The 11,686-nt window shown below is 40.7% G+C and overlaps 1 protein-coding gene across 1 annotated transcript; it reads left to right on the top strand.

Moving 5' to 3' along the window:
- Nucleotides 1-6,817: 6,817 nt before the first annotated feature.
- On the top strand, nt 6,818-10,941 carry LOC131160858 (uncharacterized). Its single transcript, XM_058116738.1, has 3 exons — nt 6,818-7,453; nt 7,580-8,287; nt 10,741-10,941. Exons 1-3 carry the CDS (start codon nt 6,818-6,820, stop codon nt 10,939-10,941), a joined length of 1,545 nt encoding a protein of 514 aa, XP_057972721.1.
- Nucleotides 10,942-11,686: the final 745 nt, after the last annotated feature.

Genomic DNA, 11,686 nt, shown 5'->3' with positions numbered 1-11,686 from the left:
AATAAGGAAAAAGGAAAGATTTTAGAGGAAGGAATAGTCAGCCTCATCAACGAATGTTCTGTCTTCATCGATGAGTGTCCTTCTTGAGATCGTGGACGAACTCCAGTCCCTCGTCGACGAAGAAATCCCCAGAGTGTAATTTCAAACTTTGAATTTCGTCAATGAATGTATCTTCTTATCGTCGAAGTCTCTTCAGTGGTTCGTCAACAAACTCTTTCATCTTGTCGACAAATCCACGTGGCAGTAGCATTTATAAAAGGATCCAAGGTTGCTTCCACACGAAGAATTTAGATTTTCTTCATTTTCTATCTCTCTAAAAATTGCCTCCTCTGCCTTCTCTCTTCAAATTCGGCCCGGATTTAGCCCGAATCGCTGAACGGAAGCTGCTATAGTGTTCTAGGGAGGATTCTCTACACATCTAGCGGATCAGTTTCTTAAACTAGGCTTTTTGGGGAATGCTCCTAAGTTGAGGTATGGGTCTGAATTCCTAGTTTTGGGTTTTTATAAGTTTATTTAAGGTTATTCAGTTGAGAGAATGTGAAAATAGTAGTTTATTTGGTATTATTTAACTAAACTAGGGTTTTGATTCAGGGTCCAAGTGAACGCCGCGGGTATCAATTTGAGGATCCTACCGGCGTAGTACAGAAGTCAGGTAATGGAAAATTATATATTAAATCAAGTTTTGTGAAATAAAAGATAATTAATTATGTTATACTTATGTATATGTTTTTAGGATGGGTTTAAAAATGTCAACCATGTAAATTATGTTTTCTGAGCCTAGGTCCACTTATTTAGCTATGTATATGTGAAAATGGACTCATGAAAGTGAAAGGTATTTTCTAGGAAATTATGTAAGAAATGTAAATTATATTTTCAGTATTTAAATGCTAAATGTGGGTTGGTATATTTTACAAGGAATATGTATGAATTTTATTGCTAAATAGTGTGGCATGAGTAAATATAGGTTCTGTGCAAATGTACGCTATATGTATGAGATGCAAGCTGAGTAAGTAATGCATTAAGAATAAAATATGATATGAATTATATTTCTTGTGTATGTTAATGCAACCATGTAAGTATATGATAGCTGAAAGCCGTGTTAGCAGATTCTAGTGCATTTTTATGCGAACTAACTGATGACAGCTAAAAGGAGCAGTGTTAGAAAATTTTAGCACATTTCTATGTGGGCTATCTGATAACGGCTAAAGAGTAGTTGTAGTACGAATGAATGAAATGAAAATGGAATGAAATGGCAATGAAATGATAATGAATTGAAATATGAAATTTGAACGATGTAAATGGGAAAGAGTCGCTTAAAGTGAAATGCAATGCAATGTTAAAGCTATGAACATGAACAGATGTAAATGGTTGAATAATGATAGAAAGAATGATGTAATATGATATTAGAAGTATTTATGCTAATAGAATATGTTACAACTGAGGCGGAGCATACTCTTTGCCCGAGAGCTTGCTAAGAAAGGCGAGTGCGCTAGTAGTATCAGGTGTAGTAGTAGGCTACATAACGCACTAAGGTAAAGGGAACCTACTCGTATGGGCGAGTATATTTCCTTATCTTTGGGGCCTTCGCTGGTAAAATTTTGTATGAACTGTGTGAGTATGAGATCAATCTAATACTTGAGGGCTTACTAAGTAAGGTGAGTGCCCTGGTATGCTTCAACAGTGACCCTGGGGTTGCCAAGTATCAGAGCAGAGGGGTGCTACTCGCATGGGTGGGTAATCACCCCTATCCTTGGGTAAGCTCGTGGCTTAAATATTTTGCATGTGTTTGGTTGGGCTCAGAGAATGATTTTAGTGTTTATGATAATGTTTTGCTAATGTTATTAAAATGATATTTATATAAACTCATGTTAGCCATACGCTGTTTTAATTAATTGTTTCTTCCCTTACTGAAATGTGTCTCACCAGAATATGAATATTTCTTTTTCAAGACATCCTCGAGGTCGGACTTAGAGAGTTCAAAGGTTTATAACATTTTTTAGGATTATAAAGAGAAGGGTATTTTTTTATAATATTGTTGGTTTGTATAAAGTTTAAGTTTTTGTTTTTATATTTTATGTTTTAAATCCGTTGAGAAAGGAATGAATGTGAAAATTGGTTTTGTGTAATGAGTTTTTGGAGTTATATGAATTTGTTTATATAGGTGGATGAATGTTAATATGGATTATTGATAGAAAGAGTAAACTCTAGTATTATATTTATGGAGATTATGTTTATATTTTCCACTTCGTGTATATTGATTTATGGATTATCAGGATTTTATCAGGTATAACACGTCGAACTTGGGTTTAAGGGTTTAGGGCATTACAGCTTGATTGGCCTTACTTGATTTAGTATTTTGTGGTATCCCCAATGGATGTATAAAAGCTCTTTTTAATGGAAATGATGAATGATCTTTCTCGTGAGCCGTGGCTAGAGTAAAATAGGGTGCATACATGGTTATAATGTGCAATTGATTCACTTTACCCATGCATTAACATAACATAGACATGCATTCATCCTACTAAAAAGAGCCTTTCTGTACAGGAGGTTGCTAGCCCGCAAAGATTGAGATACCAACACATCTCTACAGAACTAGAAGGAAGACCAAAATCATGGCAGATCAAGTTGAAAACGGATTCTCAAGGCAAGAACAAAAGTAGAAGGAGATTGATGATAAGTTAAGCAAAATCTTGGCTGATATGCTAAAAGGAAAAACCTTGTAGATTGAGGATGACGAAGAATGAAGAGGGCCCGCCTACGTTCCCGAGCCCACTATAGTTCAAAGGCAATCATCTAGGCCGCCGCCGACCTTTACAGATGGCCCATCGTCGCCAAACATAGCCCTTTTCATCCCTATGGCATCCATGCCCGAATTTATGACAGTCAATCTACCGCCAATGGCAACTATGGAAGCTGGGGTTGGCATGACCCAATTTGCAAGTGAGCACCACTGTAACAAGCTTAAAGAGTAGTTAAAAGCAGTAGAAAGGGCCCAAGCCTCCAACATCATTAGACCCTCATACTATTTCTTGGTGCCTAATGTGGCGCTCCCTCCAAAGTTCAAAAATGCCCAAATTTGTGAAGTTTGATGGGACTACATGCCCCTGAACCGACCTACGCATGTATTTTCAGTTGATGGCCACCCATTCTAACAATGAGAAGTTGATGATGCACTGCTTTCAGGACTTTCTTACGGGTGCAGTGGTTAGATGGTATGTTCAAAAAGATATGGCCTGAGTCCGCACATGGGGGGATTTGGCATATGCTTTTGAGGTGCAATACCGCCATGTCCTAGAGATGGCCTCTGACAAAATGACCCTACTAGAAATGGAGAAGAGGCTAATAAAGTCTTTCAGAGAATACGTGTATCGGTGGAAGGACGCAGCCATCCAAGTAGATTCCCCTGATAGGTGACCGGGAAGCTATCACGTTGTTTGTAGGGACGCTAAAAGATCCCTACCCTTCACACCTAGTGAGACCTACCCCCCATAACTTATGGACATTGTGGTTGCGGGAGCAAAAGTGGAGGCCGACGTTAAAGTAGGCCGGTTGAAGGTTAGCAGCAACAAGAGTGGCCCTAGCAAGAATGGGTTAACGGGAAGAAGGAAGAAGAAACCCAGATGGTGCAAGGGTTCTTTAGAAATCAGAGTCAGGGAGGCTAGAACCAGTGGCCAAGGAGAAATTTGTATGTTGAATCAATGGTAAATCAGACGCTACATGTATGCATGAGGCTCTAGTATGTGGCTCCCCAACCGAGACTTGCGCCAATGAATGATCAAGCCCAAGAAGGAAATGTGCCCCGGAATGCCAGGAGGAGCGACCCCATCCCGATGCTTTAAGTAGATCCATTCCCCCAGTTGTGTGAAAGGAGGATGGTGATGACCATACCAGCATATCCTGTCACCAACCCACCCCCACAATGGTTTGATCCTAATGCCTACTACGCATATCACGCAAACTCTCCTAGCCACTCCATCGGCCAGTGCTGGGCCTTCAAACATAAAGTCTAGTCATTGAAAGATGCGAGATGGCTTGCCTTTGATGACCAACCAACCGGGGTCCAGGGTAGCCCCTTGCCCGACCATGGGGGAGACCACATCGGAATGGTCTAGGCAAGAGATCGAGGGATACAGGAAGTGGATCTGGATAAGATAACATTGGACTGGATACACAAGGAGCTCAGGGAGGCAGGCCTAGCAGGAGCAGAGGCCACCTGCCCGAAGAGCGCATACTTCTAGTGCCGAAGTCCAATAAGAAGGACCATCCAGTGTTGCAAAACTTTCAGGATGTTTCTGTGCAGGATGATTGATGGCAACAATATAGAGGATGACTTTGCTAAAAAAAGATAAGGAAGTATCGACCATAGGGGAAAAAGAGCAAGAGCATCCCCTATGCACCCATCGACCTTTCATACCTATGGCAAGAAGAACCAGTTACACCTCTGAAGTGCCAGCTCAGTTGGTTATTTAGGTTCCCTAGCCATTCCTTTACTAGAGCAACAAGGCAGTGCGCTAGAGGTATGATTGCAACACCCAAGGTGTAGAAGATATGAATAATGTCACAGGGATAACTCGTAGTGTCCGAGTGTACGCACTAGAACAGTCAGAGAAACCAAGAACAGAAAAGATAAGGGAGTGGAGCCAAAGTCATAAGAAGCCCATTCAGCAATAGGAAGCCGACGAGTTTCTAAAGCTAATCAAACACAGCAAATATAGTGTGGTCGATCAACTAAACAAAATGTCAGAGCATATATCCGTTTTATCGTTGCTTTTGAACTTAGAAGTCCACACCGAGGCAATTTTGAAACTTCTCAACCAGGCGTACATCCCTCAAGACATCAGTATTGATAAATTCAGCCACATGATAAAGATCTTGGCCACCACTAATTACGTTACTTTAGGCAATGAAGAGATTCCGCCAGAGGGGAAGGGACATAATCAGGCGCTATATATATCATTCAAATGTAGAGATCATATGATAGCACGAATATTAATTGAAAATGGATTGTCCCTCATTGTTATGTCGATGGCCACCCTCCAGAAATTGCCAGTGGACCCCTCATACGTCAAGCAAAACAACCTAGTGGTAAGAGCCTTTGATGGGACTCGTAGGGAGTCAATAGGGGCGATCGAGATTCCTATGTAAGTCGGGCCAGTGGTTTTTGACATCACATTCTAGGTTATGGATATCACGCCGTCATACAGTTCCTTGTTGGGAAGACCTTGGATCCATATTAACAGGGAGGTTGCATCTTCATTACACCAGAGGTTGAAGTTCGTGGTGGGAAACCAACTAGTCTGCGTGTATGGTGAGACGAACGTAATGATAACTAAGCCCACTTCCACTCCTTATGTGGAAGCCACAGAGGAAGCACTGGAAGACCCATTCCGAGCTTTTCAAATTGTCAATGCCATGACTAAAATGGAAGGATCCCCCATCCCTCATCCCCGTATTTCCACCACAGCATGTATGATGGCTTCTGAGATGATTAAGCAAGGATACTGTCCGGGGTAGGGGCTCAGGAAGTACTTACAGGGGGTCCAAAGGCCACTAATGCTCAAGGAAGTAAAGGACAGATATGGTCTCGACTACATGCCCACGACAGCAGATCAAAACAAGAAAGCATAGGAAAGGAAGATGTAGAGAATAGAGAAACTCACTGGAGAAGCAAGTTCCCAAGGAGGATTGGTTGTCCCATCCATCGACCAAACCTTTTTGAAAAGTAGCTGATCCAACCTAGAAAAAAAAAAAAATGCAGCTAAGCATATCAGCATTGGATTCTGAAGTCTCCTTAAACACCTTCGAAAAGTGGGTCCGCCATCTCTAACCGAGAATAGGGCTTCAGAATTGGAGCTCTTTCGATTTACCAAACATCATCATGTAATGATTTTTGTTTAATTTTGATTTATTTATTTTTGTAACCATTGAGTGCTAAAAACCATAGCAGCTTCTTTTAATGAAAATGAATTATGCATTTCCTATCATTTATGTGTGTCTCGAACTCAGTTTTCAAAATTTTTTTTGCTATGACTTCATGCAAGAATAAAGGAAATGATAACACCAGAACTTCTAACCAAGAAATTGACATTAACTTTGAAAATGTAATTCATGAAACTGAAGCTGAAGAGCAAGAAATAAATCTATCCCCTGAAATGGAGAGAATGTTAAAATCAGATGAAAAACCAACCCTGACCAGCAGCGACCCCACCGTCATGATCAATCTGGGGACTAAGGAAAAGCCCAAGTAAGTGAAAATTGGAGTATTTCTGGAGGGTGAGGAAAGGAGCAAAATAATTGAGTTACTGAAAGAATACCAGGATGTGTTTGTCTGGTCGTACCAAGACATGTCAGGTCTGGACACGGACTTGGTAACCCACAAAATTTCGCTTCGTCCTGATTCTAAGCCAGTAAAGCAAAAGTTGAGAAGAATGCGGCTGGAAATGTTGCTTAAGATAAAGGAGGAGGTACAGAAACAGTTCGAGGTAGGATTCTTGGAAGTAGCATAGTAATCCGAATGGATGGCCAACGTTGTCTCGAAAATCAAAAAGAATGGCAAAGTATGAGTCTGTGTTGACTACCGGGACTTAACTAAAGCAAGCCCTAAAGATAACTTCCCACTCCTGCACATCGATGTGTTGGTAGACAACACGACAGGGCATGCTTTATTTTCATTCATGGACGAATTTTCAGGATATAATCAAATCAGGATGGCACCTGAGGACAAGGAAAAGTCAACCTTTATCACACTATAGGGGACTTTCTATTATAAGGTTATACCATTTGGACTAAAAACGCTGGGGCCATTTACCAAAGAGCTATGGTAACCTTTTTCCATGACTTAATGCACAAGGAGATTGAGGTTTATGTAGATGACATGATCGTTAAGTCACGAAATGGGGGAGACCATGCAGCAAACTTGGATAAATTATTCAAGTGGCTCCGAAAATGTCAGTTAAAGTTGAATCCCAAAAAATGTACTTTCAATGCCACTTCCGAAAAGCTGCTGGGGTTTATAGTGAGCGAGAAGGGGATCAAGGTTGACCCCGACAAGGTCAAAGCTATTCAAGAGATGCCTAACTCAAAGTCTAAAAAGGAGGTACGAAGTTTCCTGGGTAGGCTCAACTACATTGCCCGATTCATATCTCAACTGACTGCCACTTGTGAACCCATCTTCAAGTTATTGAGAAATAATAACCTAGAAAAGTGGAACGAACAATGCCAAGTAGCTTTCGAAAGAATAAAGGAGTACCTCTTGAACCCTCCAGTTATAGTACCTCCAGTGCCTGGAAGGCCGCTAATCCTTTACCTTGCTGTGTCAGAAAACTCCATGGGATGTGTATTAGGCCAACATGATGAATCCAGGAGAAAAGAAAGGGCCATTTACTACCTAAGCAAGAAGTTCACGAATTACAAGTCTAAGTACTCCGACTTGAAAAAAACATGTTTTGCTTTGGTATGGGTGGTTAGTAGGTTGAGGCAATACACATTGTATTACTCCACCTGGCTGATCTCCAAAATAGACCCAATCAAGTACGTGGCAAATGTTGTTGACCAAATATGACATTACTTATGTCACCAGGAAAGCCATCAAGGGAAGTGTCATTGCGGAATACCTGGCAAAGAGAGCTACCAACCTATGGAGTTCGAGTTCCGGGACAAGGACGTTGACTCCATAACCCAAGAAGAAGAGGATCCCAAAAAATGGGTGATGTTGTTTGACGAGGCAATCAATGTTTGGGGACATGGAATAGGAGCCATACTCATATCACCAAAAGGGAGACATTATCTCGTGGTAGCCAAGCTTGTTTTTCCTTGCACTAATAACATAGCAGAATATGAGGCATGTATATTAGGATTACAAGCCGCTATGGATCGAGGTGTCAAGCGTTTAATGGTAAGAGGAGACTCGGCCTTGGTCATTCACCAGCTGACTAAAGAATGGGAAACTCAGGATGCCAAACTAGTATTGTATCAAGAGTACATCCAGGAGATGATCAAAGGATTTGATAGTATCAGTTTTTCCCACCTTCCAAGAGAAAACAATGTGATTCTTGATGCATTGGCTACATTGGCCACCTTGTTTGAAGTAGAAGAAGGGGTGGAGATTGAGCCTATTCAGATCATAATACAGTCAGAGCCTACCCAGTGCACAGTGATAGAGGAGGTCGACGGAAAGCCTTGGTTTCATGATATCAAGACATACATCCAAAAAATGAGTACCCTTAAGGGGCAACCAATAATGATCGAAATACAATCAGGAGGCTGGCCATGGGATTTTTCCTGGATGGTGAGGTGTTGTACAAAAGGAACCACGATATGACCCTTCTACATTGTGTAGAAGCACAGAAAGCACAATATATCATGCATGAAGTCCATGAAGTCCACGAGGGAGTCTGTGGTACTCATGCCAGGGGTCATTCGTTGGCGCAAAAAATCCTCAGGAATGGATAATTCTGGATGACCATAGAAAATGATTGCATTGAATATGCCCGAAAGTTCCATAAATGCCAAGTTTACGGAGATCGGATACAAGTTCCACCAACCCCACTCCACGCCCTATCTGCACCTTGGCCCTTTTTAGCCTAGTGTATGGACGTGATTAGGCCAATTACTCCAAAAGCCAGAAACGAGCACTGTTTCATCCTTGTGGCTATTGATTATTTCACAAAATGGGTAGAGGCAGCCTTATATGCTAGTGTCACGCAGAATGTGGTTAGCCATTTCATCAAAAGAGAGCTGATCTGCCAATACGGAATCCCTGAAAGGATAATTATAGACAATTCCAAGAACTTGAACAATGAAGTAATGGCGAAGTTATGAGATCAATTCAAGGTCAAGCACCACAATTCGGCTCCTTATAGACCTCAGATGAACGAGGCAAAAATGACGAAAACTTACAAAGATTGGCATGACAAGCTCCCCTTTGCTCTGATGGCCTATAGAACCACAGTCTGAACCTCCAAAGGTGCTACCCCTTTCTCTCTGGTGTATAGAATGGAGGTTGTGGTCCCAATAGAAGTTGAAATCTTGTCTCTAAGGGTCTTTAAATAAGCAAACTTGATTGAGGCAGAATGGGTACAATCCCGATATGACCAGTTGAACGTAATTGAAGAAAAAAGGATGGCCGCCATTGCCCATGGATAGTTGTACCAAAGGAGAATGATAAGGGCATTCAACAAAAAGGTGCACCCCCGACAGTTCTAGGAGGGGGATTTGGTATTGAAGAAGATTTTGTCGATCCATACAGACCCTCGCGGCAAGTGGATGCCTAACTACAAAGGGCCTTACGTGGTGAAGAAAGCATTCTCAGGAGGCGCTCTATTGCTGGCAGACATGGACGGAATCGACCTTTTGCATCCTGTTAATTTTGATGTTGTAAAGAAGTACTGCGCTTAATGGTTGTGTATATTTCCAAAGAAAAGTTAATAAAATGATCATATTGCTACTCCATGTATTCTCTCTTTGGTCATTGTTTTGATTAAATGACGGATGGCCATTTTTGGCCCACCAGTTTTCCCTTAAAAAACCCAAAGTTTGTTAATCACTTGAAGAACCTTTTGAGCTTTAAAATTAAACCATTTTCTTCAAAAAAAAAAAGTCATTTCCCAAAAATCAAACTGGGTCAAGGTTTGTCAAGGGTCTGATAGATTAGATGAGACAGCAATTGGTTACCCAAAGTGATGGTAGGCCATTTTTTGGCTATCGAAAAAGTAAAAATTAAGAAAAGGAAAACCCATTTGCAAGCCCCCTTGGAACTAGAAATAGTTTGATTCTCGACCAACCCGTCAAATGATCACACCCCACACTAGGGCAGTTTTAAAAAGATTAGTCCCTATTGAGCTCCCAATGAATATGTCGCTCAAAAATCCTCTCTAAAAAGGAAAGCGAAAAAAGGAAGAAAATATAGAAAAGAAGAAATATAAAATGAGAAGGGACATGCATAATATGTGACCATTAACCAAAGATTACCCCTTTTAAGTTCATCAAAGTTTGAGCCACATCAAATTTGTTTCCTTCTTTAACTAATACCCTATGCCTACATTACAGTCCAAATGAAAGTCCTAGCTAGATTGGCATACATTGTTGTCTCAAATGATTTGTCAGACTCAATGTTGAGTCTGAACTATGTAATGAGCTGATCCTGAAAAGGTACGTAGGCAGCTTGTTCAAGTGACAAGCTCGGTCAATACCTCGCAGAAACTCCAAACTGGGGTAGTAAACGTTATCAGGGGATGGGGTTTTTTTTTTTTTTTTTTTTGAGCCTGGGTTTCCTTTTATTCTAAGAGCCAACATCCCTAAGCCTACATTTCATCCCAAGTCTTAAAGACCATCCAAAGATCAAAACATGAGCAAGGCCCAAACGGACCGCGGGAAAACAATCAAAAAAGCACCATTCAGTCTCACAGCATCAAGAAAGGTCGGGTCCTTTTGAAGCTGGGGCAGTTGTTGAGAAGGGCGAGAGGAGGTTTTCATAAGTTAATGTCAGTATCATAAGAATAGAAGACACTAGTATAAGGTTTATCCTTTTCCTGAAACAATTTCTGAACATAGCAAAACAACCATTTTGCATAGCCCAATATCTTGATTCAGCAAATTGATGACATAAATGCATAATCATTTTCATTACCAAGGACCCTCTTGTTTTTCAAAAATCCCCAAAAACAGACAGTCAAAAGAATTAAAGGTTCTTAAACACTGGAGTAGATTTTGAGTGCTAGTTGGAAATTGAAGCATGTCTAGAACCAGCGGCAAGTTAACACTGGGGCAGACTCCAAGCGCTTTTTGGAAATAAGGCCAAGACTAGCGACAGATAAGCACTGGAGCAAACTTTGCGATGAGTTTCATTTGGTTCATGCCAGATGCCTTCATATCAGACTGGTATTTAAAAGCATGGCTAAGATCAGGGGTTGGGTGGCCATTTACAGGCGCATTGAAAAATGAAAGGTCATGTATCCTCATGCATGTCATGCACCCTCATGCATGTCATGCATTTAAGGGAAGGCATTCGCATTATGGGTAGTGGCATGTATACGTATCATATAACATGCATCACGTACATATAGCAACATGTCCCTACATTCAAGCATCACAAGTTAGCAACATGCATACACATGGCAACAAAAAACCAATCATTCATACTTGTCTTGTGAAATAAGCTTGTGAATAATCCTTTCGCATCCTTGAATGGACCATTCTTGTTTTGCTAATATCTGAAACTGGGACAGCTAACACTAGGCACAGATGGACATACTTTGAAATTGGGGTAGCTGACCCCAGTCACCAATTAAGGCATTGGTTGTTAAATCGGGTAATCTAAAAATAGTCAAAGAATCTCGAGACTCCTTTCTCGATTGATCATCCTTAGTAAAGTAACTCTGAGCCCTACACTCGAGGACATGTTCTAAAAGAATCTAGGGATTTCGCACCCGATTGATCACCCTCAGTAGGGTAACTATTTTCTTAAAATACTGAATTTTTGAAAATAAAATAATAAAATAAATAAAATAATAAAATAAAAATAAAAATAAAAATAAAAAATAGATCTTAGGATTTCATTCCTGTTTGATCTTCCCCAATGAGTTAACTAGGTTTCAAACCTAAAAACTCGTTTTCTAAAGATTCTTAGAGTAATCACTCCCCGGAGTGGACATTTCCAATGGAGTGATCGTTCTCTAAAATTAAAATA

This window comes from Malania oleifera, chromosome 7 (genome assembly GCF_029873635.1).
Source record: "Malania oleifera isolate guangnan ecotype guangnan chromosome 7, ASM2987363v1, whole genome shotgun sequence".
In the NCBI taxonomy this organism is placed as follows: Eukaryota; Viridiplantae; Streptophyta; class Magnoliopsida; order Santalales; family Ximeniaceae; genus Malania; species Malania oleifera.
This window is presented reverse-complemented; position numbering and strand designations above follow the sequence as displayed.

Bases quoted from the DNA above. Each gene is read 5' to 3' on its own strand.
- LOC131160858 (XM_058116738.1), top strand. From the start codon at position 6,818: ATGGTAACCTTTTTCCATGACTTAATGCACAAGGAGATTGAGGTTTAT. The intron at 7,454-7,579 runs GTATGGGTGGTT...TTATGTCACCAG, and splicing joins AAAAAACATGTTTTGCTTTG to GAAAGCCATCAAGGGAAGTG. The intron at 8,288-10,740 runs GTGAGGTGTTGT...AAGCATGTCTAG, and splicing joins CATGGGATTTTTCCTGGATG to AACCAGCGGCAAGTTAACAC.